At 48.5% G+C, this 19,665-nt stretch overlaps 1 protein-coding gene across 4 annotated transcripts in view; it reads left to right on the top strand.

Moving 5' to 3' along the window:
• The window catches only part of elf1 (E74-like ETS transcription factor 1), a 43,499-nt gene extending 27,132 nt beyond the window's left edge, over positions 1-16,367 (top strand). For 2 of the 4 annotated variants that reach the window (XM_030367528.1, XM_030367527.1), the window contains exons 3-9: positions 3,436-3,628; positions 4,414-4,515; positions 4,744-4,905; positions 9,917-10,000; positions 11,153-11,345; positions 11,959-12,282; positions 13,477-16,367. In XM_030367528.1, the coding sequence (XP_030223388.1) occupies positions 3,436-3,628; positions 4,414-4,515; positions 4,744-4,905; positions 9,917-10,000; positions 11,153-11,345; positions 11,959-12,282; positions 13,477-14,311 (1,893 nt within the window). In that variant the 3' untranslated portion in view covers positions 14,312-16,367. Of the gene's footprint in view, positions 1-3,435; positions 3,629-4,413; positions 4,516-4,743; positions 4,906-5,170; positions 7,563-9,916; positions 10,001-11,152; positions 11,346-11,958; positions 12,283-13,476 lie in introns of those variants that run through there. The other 2 variants (XM_030367529.1, XM_030367526.1) reach the window with 2 other exon arrangements.
• Positions 16,368-19,665: the final 3,298 nt, after the last annotated feature.

Here is a 19,665-nt window from a genome sequence, read left to right as displayed (position 1 = left end):
GACGTACGTCCCTCTTAAAGTCAACTTCTTTTTTGGGAAGGGGAGTGGCCCCGGTACACTTCCTCAAACAGGGCACCAGTACATGAGTGATGTACGTGTGCAGAATGGGTCCAACCAGCGTGGCGGGCTCAGCCTCACAGTAGGGCGACAGTAAAGCAGAAGGGAGCCGAGGCAGAGAGGAACCTCCTGGGCAGATGCTGTTGCTGTTAACCGTGGAATGGGGAACTCAGAAATGCAAATGTCCCCGATAGAAAGCACCATTCACGGTGACAAAGGAGAAGATGTGACCACAGTCATGGTGGACAGTTGGGCGCCTGTGCTCAGACCCCAACGCCCTCCACGCACACACACACTCCTCTGCTCTTCCTTTTTTGCGGGCACTCGTGTTGGCGTCCATTTGGGTCGGTCCACAGTCCAAACGAGACCAGGGGAGCAGCATCCAGCCTGTGTAGAGAGGGTTCTGTGTAGAGTACGTGCCCTGGGCAAAGGGATGCAGAATAGTGCGCTGTCCAAATGTGCAAGTTCACATGATCGTGAGGGTCCTGAGGATCTTTCTGTGTGTGTGTGTGTGTGTGTGTGTGTGTGTGTGTGTGTGTGTGTGTGTGTGTGTGTGTGTGTGTGTGTGTGTGTGTGTGTGTGTGTGTGTGTGTGTGTTACGTTTTTCAAACACATGCAGACCCACATTTGCAAATCAGCAAGACCACACTCACACGCACTCCATGCCATTGTCTGCCGATCTTCATGTGTTCACCTCTCTCTCTCTCTCTCTCTGTCTGTCTGTCTGTCTGTCTGTCTGTCTGTCTGTCTGTCTGTCTGTCTGTCTGTCTGTCTGTCTGTCTGTCTGTCTGTCTGTCTGTCTGTCTGTCTGTCTGTCGGTCCCTGTCTCTCTATGCCTCTGTGTCTGTCTCTCTGTGCCTCTGTGTCTGTCTCTCTATGCTTCTGTGTCTGTCTCTCTGTCTGTCTATCGTTCTTTCTGTGACTCTCACAGAGAGTCACCAGTCAGCCTTGATTGGTCTTCTCTGTCTGTCAGTCTGTCTGTCTGTCTATCTGTCTGTCTGTCTGTCTGTCTGTCTGTCTGTCTGTCTGTCTGTCTGTCTGTCTGTCGGCCTGCCTTGATGTGTGTGTGTGGGGGGGGTCTTGGTACCCTCTTTTGTCTGTCTATCTGTTAGCGATAGTGAGTCCATTTGAGACTGAGTGATAAATAAGAAACACGTTGTGGGTCCCAGGGAGGTCCTGACGGCGTCTGCAGCCAAAGTAATCCATGAATTGTCTTTAGCTCTGCCCCTCACAGACGTTGTGGATTCCTCCAGAAGTCCTACACAAATGTGTGTGTGTGTGTGTGTGTGTGTGTGTGTGTGTGTGTGTGTGTGTATCTCTCACCACACTGTCATTTGTGTTGACTACTTATGGACTTTGACCTTTATCACGCTGTGGAAGGTCGACCGCGGGCCGCCGTCTGTGATAATCCACGGGCGCCGACTCAGCTAGCTTATTAGCTGAAGGTTAGCCGAAACGGTAGCGTAGCCTTGGACCCACATACCCCCAGCATCACGACCCCCCCCCCCCCCCCCCCCCCCCAACACACACACACACACACACACACACACACACACACACACACACACACACACACACACACACACCAGGTCCCAGACACCTGGAATGCCCCTGGGTCTCCAACAATGGAGTCCTGTGAGAAGACACAGATAAGCCTTCATCCATAATGATCTTCCTGCTAGAGTTACCATATCGCCTCTCTTATCCTGTACTGCGGCTCTATTGGTATCATGAGATTCTTCATGCTAGGGTGTCACCTTGAGTGTAAATTAAATGATGGGTTCCATTGGTGTCATTGGAATTGAATAACAAGTCGGACTACACATGCTATGCAGGGGTAGTATGATGGGTTGTGGTCTTATGCGTTGCGGAGGCAGAGGAGTGATGTCTCGCTGAAGCTCCTTTCAGTTTCACTTCGGCATTCAGAATCTAACTGACTGTTGGGGCTTTGTAGCAATCATGGGCGTACCCCTTTTTATTAAACAATGACAGCCTTGTGGAAGAAATGTATCACAGTCCACATTATGGGGCAGTATATCTAAAGGCACGTTGTTATCTTGAATGTAACTGACTTTCGATTAGCCTTCAGCTGTTTAAGTGGAGCCCTGAAATATAAACTGCGTTGCCCTGGCCTGAAGGAAGATGGCTATTGGCCACTTTCAACTTCTTTCTTGGCGAGAACTTGCTGCCACCTACAGGTAGAAATGACGCATGCACGTTCAATTCCAGGACACAAACAGGCTGGCACACAGAAGACAGGCAGACAGGCAGATAAACAGGCAGATAGACAGGCAGACAGACAGACAGGCAGGCAGACAGACAGGCAGGCAGGCAGGCAGGCAGACAGACAGACAGGCAGACAGGCAGGTAGACAGACAGACAGACAGACAGGCAGGCAGGCAGACAGACAGACAGACGGGCGGACGGACGGACGGACGGACAGACAGACAGACAAAAAGATACACAGTATGGTTAAATTTTTTACGTAAAATTACGTAAATCTGCATTCTTGCAGTATATAAACAGCAACAGCCTCTCCGCCGAGTCCAAACGATGCATATCTTAACCGAGGGAAACAGCAGCCCCCGCAGGCCCAACGCATTCCAGCCCCCGTCCGAGACTCTGCCATTGATTCACATCCACTTCCTCATTGGAAAGGCTTCCAGACAGCGCGCGTGTGTGTGTGTGTGTGTGTGTGTGTGTGTGTGTGTGTGTGTGTGTGTGTGTGTGTGTGTGTGTGTGTGTGTGTGTGTGTGTGTGTGTGTGTGTGTGTGTGTGTGCGCAGTCTTTTGTCCTTGTGGGTTTCATATGTTTGATATCGCATCAAGGCTTGGCTCCGTCTTATTGGCCCTTTGCTCATGATAGTTTCCTGCATTAGCAGGAAGCACATGCTGGAAATGAGCGAGTCGAACGTTGGTGGTTGTTTGGTCAGGGCGTGCTTTCCGGCAATTTACCGTCAATCCATAAAAGTTTATTAGGATGGATGTTTTCTTCGGAAATTTGGAGATAGTGAACTGTGTCTGGATTACTGAATCCAACGCTTTGCTTATCTATGTTGGGTTTGAAGTTGTTGAGAACACAAACAATCTACTTTTCTTTTATAACAATGGTAACCAGGTTATACAATAACAACAAGGTCTGTGGACTGTAGAAGTTTTCCGTGTTGTTTTTGTTGTACTTTGTATCCTATTGGTCCAGACATGGCCGCAAGAAAACACACAAACAAACAAACAAACACAAACACACACACACACACACACACACACACACACACACACACACACACACACACACACACACACACACACACACACTGAGTAAACAGCCCGCCCGTGACGCCATTTAACAGCTTCCTCCGTGTGTGCTTCCCGTCTCCTGTTTGTGCCCTTCTGCATCCAGCTGGACGACCCTTCCGTGTTCCCGGCCGTCATCGTGGAGCAGATCCCGGCCGCCGACCTCATGCAGGTGTACTCCGGCCTCGAGGCGGACGAGCTAACCAACGGCATCATGGTGGACACCACCCTGCACGTGGTGGAGGAGCCCATCCTGGGCGGGGATGTGGACCTCACAGGTGAGGGAGCGGACGCTGTTGATCTGTTGGTATCTCCCGCCGTCGGTGCCGATCTGGGGGAACATACACACACACCCCCGTTACAGTGATGGTACAACCCGGCGATGATGTTAGAGATGTACTTATGGTTCGATTGTCTCCGTACCGAACCTGTCTTACACATCCCCCCGCCGGTGATGGTACAACCCTGTGGTGATGTGAGAGATGTACTCATGGTTCGTTTGTCTCTGTACCGGTTGAACCGGTTTTGGGGGAACGTAAACACCCCCCTTATGGTGATGGTACAACCCGGTGATGATGTTAAAAAGTTACTTATGGTTCGATTGTCTCCATACCTGTTGAACCTGATTTGGGGGGATGCACACATCCCCCCGCCGGTGATGGTACAACCCGTGATGATGTCAGGGATGTAGTTATGGATGGATTGTCTCCATACCTGTTTGTGTCTAGCAACTTACACCGCAGAAGTATCGTGTTTGAATGTTGGGGCTTGAAGACATTAAACAAAAGCCAGCTATAAACATGAGGAATTAAATCACACTGTACGAGTATCTGTATGAAGCACGTTTATCGCTTCAAGTACAGTATGGGCTCTTATCTGAAAACAAATGAAACAGCAAGCAAACGCTGTTTATGCAAAGCTACATCAGCACCATCTAGTGGCTCGTTCCCGACCTTTGGATTGTTTGCGCTAGGAGCCAACGCAAAATAAATTTCAAAAACACGGTTTACATACGATACGTGATCATACTGATGATGACATACTTTATTTCCTCTGGAAACAGAGTCGAACGTGTCTACGGACGATAGTAGAGAGACCAGCGATGCTGCGGCTGCCCTCCTCAACATGGAGTCTCCAAACAACATCCTAGATGAAAAGCGCATGAGTGAGTAATACACTGAATACATTGTAATCAATAATTCACCTTCATCCTTATAATCAATCAGAGCGAAAAGAAGCTCATGTTTGAACTTTGGTGTGGGATAATAATATTGTGTTTAATGCGGATCTCTTGTGTGTGTGTGTGTGTGTGTGTGTGTGTGTGTGTGTGTGTGTGTGTGTGTGTGTGTGTGTGTGTGTGTGTGTGTGTGTGTGTGTGTGTGTGTGTGTTTAGTTCACACCTTTGGCACCCTGCTGGAGTCTGACATGACGTACATCCCTCTCCGGCCGGACCAGATGGACCCCAACGGCATGGACATCTCCCTGGACGAGGACACGTCCTCCATGGACGAGCTGCCGCAGAAGAGCGTCTCCAAACCCCAGAAGAAGAACAAAAGTGAGTCAGTGTTCATGATCTTGATCTGCTCGCACACCAGTGGGCGGCACGGGGCTCAGGAGGTAGAGCACGATGACTGGTGACCGGAGGGTTGCTGGTTCGATCCCCGGCTCCTCCTGTGTCGAGGTGTCGCTGAGCAAGGCACCTCACCCTGACTGCTCCCGACGAGCTGGCTGTCGCCCTGCGTGGTTGACCCCGCCGCCGGTGTGTGAATGTGTGCATGAACGGGTGAATGTTAGGCAGTGTTGTAAAGCACTTTGAGGGGCCACTGGTTAGAAAAGCTCTTTATAAATGCCGTCCATTTACCATTTACCTGGGTATGCTTTTGTGTGTTTTGTGAAGGTGTAATTGAAGACTCATTTGTCATTACAGGGGTACTGTTTAAGGTGTTCTCGAGTCTTGTAGTTCGTGCGTTGGTTTATTACACGTCTGAGATTTGCACAAAGTTGAAACATTGCCCTACATTTCTTAATTAGTTAGTCTTTTCCAGCCAGAAAAAGGCTAACCTTTTTAGTCAAAGCTAAGCACATTTTCAGTCTATCTCGCTAGCTGTTGCCACTTGGATCTTATTAGCATGTAAATATGAGCCTGGTGTTAATCATTTTTATTGTTATTGAGTTTCATTATTTACCATGTTTCACAGAGGGAAACAAGAAATATAGATTACAATCTCTTAAAGAGCCAGGGAGCCCAGTGTTTCAGATGTAATTCAACACTATGTGATTTAAAGGCCTGAGAAAGAGAGGTTTAGGAAAGAGGTGTTATGAGTGTTTTTATAATCAATGTTGTATCTGAGATCCGCCGCACACCGTATCGTTATGCGATAGGTGTCCGGCCAGCCGAACCTTCACTCGTACCCGGGCATAAAATAGACACCGCTGCTCAGACGGAGCCTCATCGTCCACACACACCGCGTAGAGTTAAAGTACTAAGTGCCCCACTTTCTCTCGGACATCGCAGTCCGCTGCTTCCCAGACGGAGCTCCACACGTCCACGCAAACCGGACCGCCGGGGCCCCTTGGTCGTGACGTCAGACTAGCTATGAAAAAGGTAGTGTGACGTCACGAACCGAACGCCACCTGCATGCGCAGCAGAGTGGGCCGTTCACGGACTGTTTTGGGGAGAAAAACATAGGATCTTGCCAATTTTTTTCTCTAAATTTGGGAGTTATTTCAGTAATAGTGAAACAATGCCATATATTACCATGTTGAAGATTTAAACGTTTAAAACAAATAAAGTGTTTTCGGTTGCACTGTCTCTTTAAGAAGTGTGAGGCAATAGGAACAGTTAGCTAGACGGTGTTGCAACACGGAACTAGGTGGCTATTGCACCGAGGGTGAACAGGGTAGGCTTCCGTGTTATGAACTTGGGTAGAAGTTTGTTGAAACTTATCACCAAGTTGTGTAATAACAATAAAGCATGAAGTCACCTAATGGGTAAAGGGAACCGAAAGTAATATGGTAGAAGCGGCAGCGGACTCGGCCTGTGTAACCGGACCCTGACCAGCCCTCCGTGCGTCATGGACGGGCTGAAACCACCGTGGACGCTGTGCCTCGACTCCGCTCTCCATTTTTCGAGGACATGGGAGAATTGGAGGGACCAGTTTGTGCTCTATGTGGACTCAACAATGACGACCGAGGAGGACATGGCAAAAGTGAAACTTTTCAGCTGTCTGATCGGCGAGAGTGGCAGGGAGCTACTGGACACATTGATGGGCGTTACGGCCAAGGAGGCCTGGACGATGGATGACATTATAAACACGTTCGATGAGCATTACAACCCTGGCGCGAACGAGACCATGGAGCGGTATCGTTTTTTTTCTAAAAACCAAGGCGCCAGTGAAACCATTGACAGTTACGTCACGGAGCTGAAAGCGCTGGCCCGGAAATGCAACTTTGGAGCTCTGAGAGACTCGCTCATCCGTGACCGGATTGTGTGTGGGAGTCACAATACGGGCATGAGAGGCAGACTGCTCCGCCAGAAGAAAATGACGCTAGACACATGTGTACAGCTGTGCAGGGCCGCAGAGCTGCCCCGGGAAAATGTTGAAGTCAAGGTGGAAGAGGTGCATGCAATGCAAGGGGCCGAGCTACCCCGGGAGAATGTTATAGCCATCTTCGTACCCAAGGTGGAAGAGGTGCATACACTGCAAGGGGCTGAACCGCCCCGGGCGGATGTTATAGCCATCTCCGGAGCCAAGGTGGAAGAGATTCACGCATTGCAAGGGGCAGAATCGCCCCGGGCGGATGTTATAGAGATCTCCGGACTGTTGTTGGAAGAGGTGCCTCAGGAAAATGTTCTAGCGATATCCGGTCCGGTGTTGGAAGAGGTGCATACACTGCCAGGAGATGAGCTGCCTGAGGAGAATGTTGTAGCCATCTCTGGGCCTGTGGTGGAAGAGGTGCATACACTGCCAGGAGCAGAGCTGCCTCAGGAGTATGATATAGCCATCTCTGGGCCTGTGGTGGAAGAGGTGCATACATTGCAAGGGGCAAAGCTGCCTCAGGAGAACGTTAAAGCCATCTCTGGACCGACTGTGGAAGAGGTGCTGAAAACAGCAGCAACATGCAAGAAAAGGAAACTAACTAACTACGAGGTGGATTGCGAGTTGTGTGGAAACACGCATGGAAGAAGCAAATATAAATGCCCGGTGTACGGTAAGAAATGCAAAGAATGTGGCAAAGAGAACCACTTTGCAGTCACACGTAGAACAAGCACGGAACAAAGACACAATACACAACACATGTACACAATGTAGCACAAGTTGATAGTGATGTATCTGAAGAAGGTGAATTCCGTGGACACTAATAAAAGGAATTGCCCCCTGGGCAACGATTTCGTAAAATTCCTTGCAATGTCATTCCTATTAACCTGCTTAATCCTGCTTAAAGACAAAGAGATTGTACTACTAATGTGTAACAAAGGGCAAACTGAGGCCACTCGGAAAATGTAAAAAAGGCTGGTGAACAAAGGCTGTACTGTGTCACTTCTTGTTAAAATAGCAAGCGAGGCCATGAAACTGATAACAGTGCACTATAAAAACATTCTGGCAATAGATAGAGGTGTTACCTCAGAGAAGCACTCAGGTGAACAATGTGACAGATAAAAGCAGAGTATGGTGATGTGTCATGGTTGCTGCCTTGAGGGAGAATACAAAATGGAGGTAGGCAACACGTTGAAGCCTGTGCAGCTGACAGACGTGTTCCCGTCCCAATGAGGAAGCTACTGAAGGAAGAATGGCAGGACCCGCGGCGCAGAGGAATCATCACGCCGGTAGAAGGCAGCATGGACTGGATCCGCCAGGTGGTGGTTGCACAAAAGCAGAACAGGGAAGCCAAGCATATGCATCGATCCAAGACCTTGGAACAAGGCATTGAAGCGCTCTCACTTACCGCTACCAACCACTGAAGACCTTCTGCCGTTCGTACTACCTGTCCAAAGCCAGAGGGTTTTTGTGTGTGTGAGGTCAAAAGTGGTTTCTGGCATGTCGAGCTACGAGATGAATCCAGTTCCCTTACAACGTTGTCAGTTACGGGAGACAATAAACATAGAATGACTGGGAGCGGAACGCAGCACAACACAACTTAAATAATACCACCGATTGTTCAGTGCAACGCCTCAGAAACGGGTTTGGGCACGGCACTCTGCAGAAGGGTAAGCCTTTCGCATTGGCAAGCAGAGCACTGAGCAAACAGAGCGGGCTATGCTATATCCAAATCGAAAAAAAGTTCTTGGCTATGGTATTCAGCATTAAAAAGTTCCACCACTACACCTGCAAAATTACTGTTCAAAGTCGTCACAAGCCGTTAGAGACGATGGTGAGAAAGCCACTACTGAGTGATCCGAAAAGACTTAAAAAAATGATGCTGCGCATTCAGAGGTTTGATCTGCACGTAGTGTACAAACCAGTTACATACATGTTGCTAGCAGACATCTGAAGAACCGCCTGTCTACCTCAGTGTTCATCCTCTGGCCCAGTGGAGAGGCTGAAATAGAGACTATTAATATGGTGTAACATTTCTCCATCCCTGAAGACCGACTCAATTCACGCTCAAAGCAAGCTGCTGGACAGGAGCCTTATCGTGTTTCTAGACCCCCGTAACACGCCTGGACAGCAGCCCCCTCCGCACACCGTCTCAGAACCACAACCACAGGCACCGCTGGCAGATACGCCTGGAACCAACACAACAGGTCGCGCTGGGGTGTAGCCACAACGCTACAAGGACATGGTGACTTTAATCACAGAAATAGATTTGTAGCACTAGTCGACTCTGGGGGGGACATGGGGAACAGTTGAAACAATTGCCACTGATGTTTTCTGAAACCTTGATGTATACTTGTGTTCATGTTCAAATGGTTATGTGCAAGGCTGGTTAAACACTGAACTGTGATGATGGGCCTTATGATGATTTGATGTTGTTCAAAAGAGACTATATGTTTTAATAACAAAATAAAAGTACAACAGTTTGAGTTGTTTTAGCTTCTAACTGTTGCAGAAAAAAGAAAATAAACTCAAAAGAGAAAGGATGTAACAATAGGAACTATTGTTTAGACGTTGTTGCAACAAGGACGTAGTTTGTGCTTGCACCGAGAGTCAACAGGCTAACTGATATATTTGAAATACGTGCCACGTGCCAAACAAGTTCAATCAAACTCATTACCCAGTTGGGTAAGAACAATGAATTCTGTAGTCATCGTATGTGTAAAGGGAACACAATTTAGTAGCGTTTTCATGGCCGGACCGCAGTTCATGTTAGATATAGCCCCCCTCCGAACAATAATTTGTTCTTCAGCTGAGTAAATGCAGGAGTTTTCTCATTTCTTAATGAAGAGGAGAGCTCAATAATGCGACCTGGCCTCAGCCTCAAGCAACAGCAAAACAGCAACACATTTTAAAACACACACACACACACCACTTTAAGAGCTCCGGGTGTCTTTAAAAGCACTAAATATATGCAGTTATTTAGTATCATTCTTAAACCTACTGACGGGTTCCCTCTCTGCTCCGCAGTACGCAAACCGAGAGCGGTGCGTCCCTGCTCGCCCATCAACACTCCCAGCCTGCCTCTCAGGAAGAAGAGCAAGGAAGGCAAAGGTAACCCCCACCCCCACCACCTCTTCCTCCTCCTCTTCCTCCTCCTCCTCCCTCACTGCTGCCTCCTCCTCCACCACCACCTCCCTCACTGCCTCCACCACCTCCTCCACCCCCACCACTTCACTGCCTCCACCACCTCCTCCTCCCTCACTGCCTCCACCACCTCCTCCTCCACCACCTCCCTCACTGGCTCCACCACCCCCACCCCCAGGGGGAAGCCTCTCTTTGAACCCAGTGGAACAAAGCGCCGGTGTCCTCGGGCCCCCGTTGTAAATCATCCTCTGCTCTCCTCTGGTGGAGGAGTATGCGAACAGCAGCAGCATCCCGCTCAGCTCCCCCCCCCCCCCCATCAGCCTTCCAGCCCCGGTCCGGCGGGGGCTCAGTTAATTGATGAGGTGCTGCTCTCAGAGGTTCCTCTGCTTCGCGGGTAAAGGAAAGTGATTGTGGGCTTTGGGGCATTATGGTACGCCCGCGAACCCACCGGGGGCGGGGGGGCTTATTCGCGGCTCTCCCCCTTCCCCCCCCCCCCCCCCCCCCCCCCAACACACACACACACACACACACGCCTCGCCTTGTTTGTGCTGCATGAGGAGGGAGGGCGAGAGAGACGCGTATTGGGGACCAGAGCTGAGGTTCAACAGCACGCATATACATCACACTGTCATGGTGTCTGGGACTCGAGTGGTTTCTGGAAGGGTTGCTGTTTTTAACCACTTCTGGCCAACATGTCGCACAAACAAGAGTAATCTACTGCCAAGACCTGTATAATTAATTTCGTGCCTAGACACATACACCTACACAAGCACCCACATAAACACGCATGCGCACACACACACACACACACACACACACACACACACACACACACACGCGGACACAAACAAGCATGGACTCGTGCACACACACACACACACACACACACACTACTGTGACTTGATTTACAGAGTTATAGGGATAGGAGTAGTGCCTGCTGTAATTGCGCCGCTGCCATTTTGCATTTGCTCGGTCAAAACTCTGGAATGCTAAATGAATTACAGTCTTTAGCTCGGCTCCAACGTTCTGCTTTGAAAGGCTCATTTGACTTGCATGTACGTATAAAAAAGGAGACTTTGCCGTGATTAATGTTTCTTTCCCCCCCTGCCCAACTTATAGGCAACACCATCTACCTGTGGGAGTTCCTGCTGGCTTTACTTCAGGATAAAAACACCTGTCCCAAATACATCAAGTGGACGCAGCGGGAAAAGGGCATCTTCAAGCTGGTGGACTCCAAGGCGGTGTCAAAGCTGTGGGGCAAACACAAGAACAAGCCCGACATGAACTATGAGACCATGGGCAGAGCCCTCAGGTACGCTGCCGCCAACAAACACACACCAGAATGTACATAAACCAAGAAGCTCGCTCTCTGGGGGGAAAAACTCAACCCAGCCTCAACTGCCTTTATAAATCAGCGTCTATTCAGCACCGAGCCCATCTAACATTGCATGGTGCTAACATTATACACTTACACGTACAACACATGCATGCTGATGCAGAAAGTCCCTGTTACATCCAGATGTACTATTTACCGTTACTGTTAGAGACGCTTTTATGAAAACATCGAGAAGCATCCAGGCGTGACATATTTTATCTCAGGCGGCTTGTGGCTCAGGAGGTAGAGCGGGTTGGCTGGTTACCCGAAGGTTGCTAGTTTGATCCCCGGCTCCTCCTTCCTTGCAGAGCTTCGCGGCGACCCTGAGCGAGAGACCTGACGAGCAGGCTGTCGCCCTGCGTGGTTGACTCCGCCGTCGCTGTGTGAATGTGTGCATGAACGGGTGAATGTGAGGCAGGGTTGTAAAGCGCTCGGAGATGCCACTGGTTATGAAAACCATTTACCATCTCAGGACGAATCGAGAACCTTTGGGAAGACCATCCTTCCCCCGTCGTCAATAACAACATGTGCCCCCCCCCCCCCCCCCCAGGTACTACTATCAGAGAGGCATCCTGGCCAAGGTGGAGGGCCAGCGGCTGGTGTACCAGTTCAAGGAGATGCCCACGGACCTGGTGGTGATCGAGGACGAGGACCCGGGCTCCGACAGCAGCTCCGTGTACAGCGGCCAGCGGCCTGGGGGCCCGGGCCGCGCCATCGTCCGCGGCAACGGGGCGGGCGGGGCCAGGGCCCATGGCAAGGCCTACAGCCCCCTGTCGGCCAAGCAGGTGAAGAAGGAGCCGCTGGACGACAGCTTCTACCAGGAGTTCAACGGGAAGGAGCAGATCCTGCAGCCGCTGGGGTCGCAGACCATGAGGTGGGCGGGGGCACAGGGTGGTCAGCCATGGGGGTGTAGGGGGGGGGGGGGCACAGGGTGGTCAGCCATGAGGGTGGGTGGGTGGGGGGGGGGGGGGGGGAGCACAGGGTGGTCTGCCATGAGGGGGGGGGCACAGGGTGGTCAGCCATGGGGGGGGGGGGGCACAGGGTGGTCTGCCATGAGGGTGGGTGGGGGGGGGGGCACAGGATGGTCTGCCATGTGGTTGATTTGGTGGGAGGTGTTTGGCTATTGGTTCGTTACGCTGTCCTAAACACCTGTTTTAAAGGTTGTATCAGTGATCCTAGGCCGAAACATCAATGATGATGATCTGATTTTTCCTCACGATCCGCTGGCTACCCGCCCCATAAGCAGGCCATCAAAAAAATGCGTCTCTGTAGGCAGCCTACGCTCCGAGATCGTACACGAAAACAAATGGTACTACCAACCGCTCAAAACCAAATTAAATAGTATTCAAACCAATTACAGACGAGGGGCGGGTGTTGTGGGGTTTTGCGCTGCGTTCACGATAGTTTTTAATGGATGCACGAAACACGGAGGCAAGGGGCGAGCTGGCTCTGTTTGTTTGGGATCTCACTTCAAATACCGACAGAAGTGACCCAACATCGCTGAGACAACCTTTAACATCTTATGTATATATTATATAGTATCTATTTTTCATACACAATGTAGACCAGTGACTTTTTGTGAATTTAGAAAAGGTCTTCTCTAGATGTTGTGTTTAAAGCGTTTTCTAAAGTTGCGTGTTGCTTTCATAGTTGAACCAAAGTGCTGAAACACGCCTTGTCTGTTCGTAGCAAACGTTTTCCAATATTCAGAAAAGCGTTTCTTAGAGCGGATCAACTCACTGTGCTCTACTTCTGTGGTTCTGAATACTGTTTGATATGGCATTAACTCGGTTCTGTGATTGCTTTCCCTCTGCCATGGAAAATTACTTTTTGAAATCGTCATGATACTGCAGTCAAAGAACTTCAGAAGGTGTCTTATAATTATACTGCGTATGCAATTGCCTTTTTTTAATCTATGTATCAAAAAAGGACCCAGCTTTAAATAATAATTGGATTACAACGTAAACCAAATAAATAATACATAATGCATAGAATGAACACCAGCCCTCCCACCGACGTTGAGCTCTGTGTGACGGCTGTTTGTTGAAACGCTTCCCTCTCCGCTCAGGACCATCAACGTCCCCTCCTCCCTGCCCATGGTCATCACCTCGTCCTGCTCGCTGCATTCCTTCCAGTCCCTGAGCGGCGTCCTGGGCAACGGGGACTCGCTCCACGCCTCCTCGCCGCAGGTCATCCTGCACACCGTGCCCGGCGGCGCCGGCTCCAAGGACGTGCTGACCATCCAGGCGGCCTCGCTGAACCCCGGGCACTGCCTGCAGGAGGGCCTGCCCCAGCAGCTCCTGGTCGCCACCTCCGCCTCCTGCCCGACCTCCGTCAGCCACTCCACCGCCGCCGCCTCCTCCTCCTGCCTCCCGGGCGTGGCCCGCCTGCTGACCCTGGCCGGCCCCGGGGCCCACGCCATGGTGGCTCCCGGGGGCCACAGCGTGGTGGCCCAGCAGCCCGGCACGGTGATCGCCACCGTGCTGAAGGCCGGCGACCTCCACGGGCTGCAGGTCAAGGAGGAGATGCTGGACCCCAACTACTTCCAGGCCATGGTGAACGGTGACCCGTGCCTGGCGCAGGGCGGCTTCGACGGGCAGGACATGGAGCAGGAAGGGGCGGAGCTCAACTACAGGACTGTCGTCACCGACGCCCGCTGCCAAGGCCTCGAGGGGCAGGCCGGCGGCGGCGGCGGCGGCGGCGGGGGCCGGGGCGCGGTGAACGGACACTTTTCCCAGAGCAGCAGTCCCAGCGAGGGCCTCACCCCGGTGGAGGAGCTGGAGGTGCGGGGGGAGATGTCCCTACAGGCCGAGCCGGGGGCCAAAGGGCTGCCGGGGCTGCCCAACGCCACCCAACTCCCCGTAAACTTTATCCAGATAAAGACGGAGCCCGCGGAGGTGTAGGGGCCGGCGGACTCTACCGTACGCAGTGGACGATGCGTATCTGAGCGACGGGAGAAAGGATGAGCTTCTTCTCACACAGAGAACGATCCGTTCCGCACGACGGACCACGTGACGCTAGAAGCGCTCGGGGATCGATCTCGGGGTTCTCTGGATGTTTGTCTGGTTGACGCACGGCAGGGTCGACCTCGTGTGTACTCTATGTTTATGTATTTGAAAGATGTCATTAGGATTTTTAATAAACACACAGTGGACGCAAACAAACACACACACACACACACACACACACACACACACGTGCAGACACACACAAGATTTCGGTTCCTGTTAGGAGAACAGCCATTTGTCAGACTAGGGATCCTTATATACCAACTGTGCCAGTTAAGTTATTTTCTTCCTACGAGAACGTCGTACATGGCACGGCGTTGATGCAGGAGTAAAGAGACAGTGTCTCCACACAGGGGAACCACAACAACCAAACACAACAGAAGAAGATGAAAGCCAAAAGGTGCAATTAAATCTCATTTGAGAGATAATGTGCTTTTATTTGTTTGTTTTTTTCTCAAACGCGCCGTAATGCCGGAACAAAAGTAGCGGCGTTGTGGTGTTCAATCAGACAAAAATATATAGAGAGAATTTCAAAGAAAAAGATCACACCAAAGACTAAACTGAAGAGTGCCTTAAAGGAAAGCTCAGCTCAAGATGTCCTCGGAAAAATATGAGTTTTTTTACGTTTAAAAAGTCAAAATTCCTCTCTTTGTATCCATTCTTTCTGTAATGTATGCGTTGCCCTCTCTTTTTGCCCTAGAAGCACTGTTTTTTTGACAATTCTGGGCATTTTCGTGTCCGCCATGTAAAGACTACTGTTGTGTTTGTAAATAGCTAAAGACAGCATGGGGACGAAGAGCAATGAAGAGAGGAAGATGAAAAATACAAATAATACAATATGAAATAGAATATATATGAATATATATATATAGAGAGAGACAATACAAATATACAATTGAGATACAATTTTAAGGCCACAAGAAATTTATTTATTTTTCGATTTTTCTAAATTCTGTATAAAAACGGCACATTCGTTTTTCTATTTAGCTATATCATGAGGGAATATTAGAGTAATATCTAAAAACCAGGATGTTGATTCGCTATTTCTGTCTTTTAAGACTGGCATTTTTAATTGTTTAAGCTTTCTGTGTAATCAGCATAGCTGTGCTATATTGTAAAGGCAGCACACGGATGTGTAAACGTCCCCCATGATGTGGATGATTTAAACATGCATTATACCTTCCTTGCTTTCCTCTCTTCAGCGGACATACTTCTTTACCGATGCCATTTTACAGACTTTAACTGATTTATTTTAGACTCCGATTTTTATACGCTTAAAATAACAGTAACCCCAATCACAATGGTACCTACCAAACTGTATATCTACCTTCTTCTGCTCATGGTCTTCTCCGTGGTGCACTATACTCTGTTGAATCTGGGCTTCCTTCATTCTATCGGCTGGTTGTTGGACCACTAAAGCAAGATGTATGATTGGACCAGGAGTCCATGCTAAAGTCTTATTGATTGTAATCACGGGGTACAAGTGTGACCCACATCTGCTCAGGGGTCATAGATGACGATTTGAATGTATACCCTACACAGCCCTACTGGAGAAATACAAACACAAAAATAACTATCGATGACACTGGATTGGGTGAAATGCTCCTTTTCCATGACATTGAGGTGGGGTTGAAACTGCTTTGTTTTTATTCATTTTCCTTAACAGTGTAACATATATCAGGTGCTGGCTTTCACACGCTGCCTTGGACCACTGTTTTTAAAACCTGGAAGTATGTCCGCTGCTCTCGTTCTCTTTGATTTTATTATCATCGTCTTTGTCTCTTTCGTTGTCCTCCCCTATGCTGAACATAGATTCGATTATTAAGGAACATTATAATGTTATAATTAAAAACAAGATGTACTTTAATGAAATGCATTATCTTATTTTTATGTTGACGTTTTTACATCTATGGTGGAAATGCATTAAACACACATGGTCGCGAAAGATAAACGTCCCGTGACTTGTTTTCAATCACAAAGCCTCTCCTTCATCTTCTTCATCCTTTTCCTCGGCCTTGGTGCTCACCTTCTCCGAGCAGGGAGGCGTGCGGAAGAGAGTATCCTGCTTCAAGACGAACTCCCGGATCCGGCGATTGAGAGAGAGAGAGAGGGCGGGACATTCAGTTAGGTTTAGCGTCGAGAGCTTTACAGTTTTTCTCAGTCGCTTTGGTACATTTCTCAGATCAGAATTGAAATTTGCAAAACAGTAAGTGCATATCTCAAAACAATTCGTACAAATAGCAAAACACCATGGATTTCATGCAAAAGCCATTCTCTTGCTCAAAATCCTTAGTTCGTTTCTCAAAAGTAAATATCGGTGTCAATGAACATGTCGGTGCCATCACAATGACAAGTCCTTGTGTCATTGTGTACGGATAAGACGGTCAAATTGCTTAGTCATGTTGTCAATAACAATGTACTCTGGAGGAATGTTCTGATGTAAACTATGGCTAAAGTTTTGAAGACAATTATTGTAAATTGTAAGTTACACCTTGGTGTATGTGGGAGATTGATTGCAAGAGACTGGACAAGATTCACATTCACGCTTTGACTGTACGGTAATTTGTTGACAGACCATGTCATTGCTAGAAATGTGAACATAGGAAAATCTCCTAGGGTAAACTGTACATGCTTAGCTGTAGGAATTACAGTGCAGTCTTCCTACACCTCCTGACGTTCCTGTCTGTTGGGCCACAAATTCTCATTCTCACGCAGCCTCACTCCTCTTCCGCTTCTTCTCTCAGGCTGTTGACCCTGTCCAATTCCTTGTCCTTCCATTGTCACTTGTCAGACAATGTAACATTGTGTTGTGCTCCAGCTATATTGCCAGTTCATGGTTCAGGAGATGCACCTTTGAGCTACTTCAGTAAACTGGTTGTTCGTCGGTTGACAACACTTCACACATTTCCCTTCTTTAGAAAAAGTCAAGATTCACCTGGTAGCACATATATATATATATATATATATATATATATATATATATATATATATATATATATATATGTGTATATGTATATGTGTGTGTGTATATATATATATATATATATATATATATATATATATATATATAGGCCTATTGATGAAACGTCATTTAATCCTTTGTGGTATCGTTGTTTCGGGCTAGGTATGACTCGGGAGAGATAAATGTTCTACCTTGGTCATTCAGAGACACAAGGTCAACAAGCTGGCACTCTCGAGGTGGTTCATGAAGCATCCCTCGAACACAGGTAAGAATTCAGTTTATATTGAAATATGAAATAGGCGGAGTGGTAAATAAGCCACTCCTACAGGTTCTAATTGACCCAGGTGGCCCTACGTCTCTCTTGGCCTGAAGGGCGGAATGACAAAGAGGCCATGTTTGTAGAGTCGTACTTATCTCAGTCCCATTGAACTGAATATTGTGCTGTGTTGACCACCCTTTGTCTAGAAGAAGCTATTCAGGACTTGTGTTAGCACAACAAATATGTGGTCCAGTAGCTTGAATCCTGTGGTCTAAATAAAACATAGACTAAATGAATGTGTATATATATATATATATATATATATATATATATTAAAATAGGCAGTGGCTACAGTCAGAGGATCCTGTATCTGTTCCATCCTACCAAGTGAAGCACTGCCGCACACAGGGACGCTCTGTCTCTCTCTCCTCTTCATCTCAACCCACCCCCCACCCACCTCTTTATCACTTTCTGTACCCCCTCACTCTCTTTATCTCTCTTCATCTCGGCCCTCCCCCAGCTCCCTTTTATCTATATTCCCATCTCTCTCTTCTTTACCCCCTCGCTCTCTCCCATTTAATCTCTCTCGCCCCTTGCTCTGTGCCTTAACCCCACTCTCCCGTTATCTTCAATGATCTCTCTCTCTCTCTCTCTCTCTCTCTCTCTCTCTCTCTCTCTCTCTCTCTCTCTCTCTTCTCTTTCTCTCTCTCTCTCTCTCTCTCTCCCTCCCCCCCCCACAGACCCCACCCACCCCACCCACACAGCTTGTGTGTGTGTGTGTGTGTGTGTGTGTGTGTGTGTGTGGTCTTCTGTGTGTAGGGGTGTGTGTGCGCACTGCAGTAGAGTTTATTGGGAGCTATCCTGCAGTGTGCCGGGTGTGCGACTCCCGCCAAGAGAGAGAGGCCCACTGATTCACCAATCACGGCTGCTTTGCCTCCGCGCTCCTGTTTCAGAGCACGCCATCCGATGGACCTTCAAGTGGCAATGTGATTGGTCCCTGTTACTTTATTAGGCGGGAGACTTTCAGAATAAAAAAAAAGAGAGGGATTATATTAATTATAGTTTAGTTAACAATTTGATTTTTTTATTGCTAAAATGTATGTTACTCTAAATTGCATAATTTAGTTATGTATAAATAATAAAAACGTTTCTGTACTTTGGGGGCTTCCGGCAAATACTACTTCACTGTTTCGTATACCCTGATTGGACATAATTCAGTTTGGATGATTCAGCCTCCCCCATTACCGCACCCCGCCCCTCCTCCTAAAAACACCCCTCTTACGCACTAATACGCCCTTTACGCTTATTGTATGATGCACGTCCTGGCACTTAAAAATAGTGCTTAGCATCGTGTAGCATCTTACCCTAGCTATATGTGTTGTGTACGGGGAATGGCTTAACCTAGCGATTTTTATTGCTTGGCAGTTGGTTCTATGAACATCCTTACTGTACCAACAGAGATATATTCTTGTTTCACTTTCTTCTGTCAAATGTACTTTGTAAGTCGCTTTAGATAAAAGCGTCTGCCAAATGTCCTAAATGTAAACAAAACAAGGAGCGCTACTACACGATGTTCTGTAAAATCGAACCAGCTGTGCGTCTGTGTGACGCTGTGTGCAGCTGTGTTTCGGGAGCGTTGTAGTACGATTCTTGTAAAGAGAGGTACAGGCCAGCCAGCACTTTTCATTTGCAGAATACATCAGTGAGAGGACTTGATCGTACCGATAACATTATCGAGATACCTATCGATGGGCATTGACTACAGATATGTCAAGATAATGTTAAGTTATGAGCTAGTTGACAGTGCTGCTTAACAGCAACAACAACCCTTCGGAGGTGTTTGCTCTGCGTTCGAGAACACAGAGGGAAGTAACCAACCCAGCAGAGGACCCGGAACGTGGCCAGATGTGCCGATCCATGAATGAAATCTAGTTTGTAAATCCAGTTCTGGAGGCACGATCACAACACATTGTAGAGCTCATGGAAGACTACAGGCGGAACGCCGTAAAGACGATGTGTGCGATTATT

Source organism: Gadus morhua, chromosome 10 (assembly GCF_902167405.1).
Source record: "Gadus morhua chromosome 10, gadMor3.0, whole genome shotgun sequence".
Lineage (NCBI taxonomy): Eukaryota > Metazoa > Chordata > Actinopteri > Gadiformes > Gadidae > Gadus > Gadus morhua.
The sequence above is the reverse complement of the archived record's forward strand: the minus strand, read 5'-3'. Positions and strand labels throughout refer to the sequence as shown.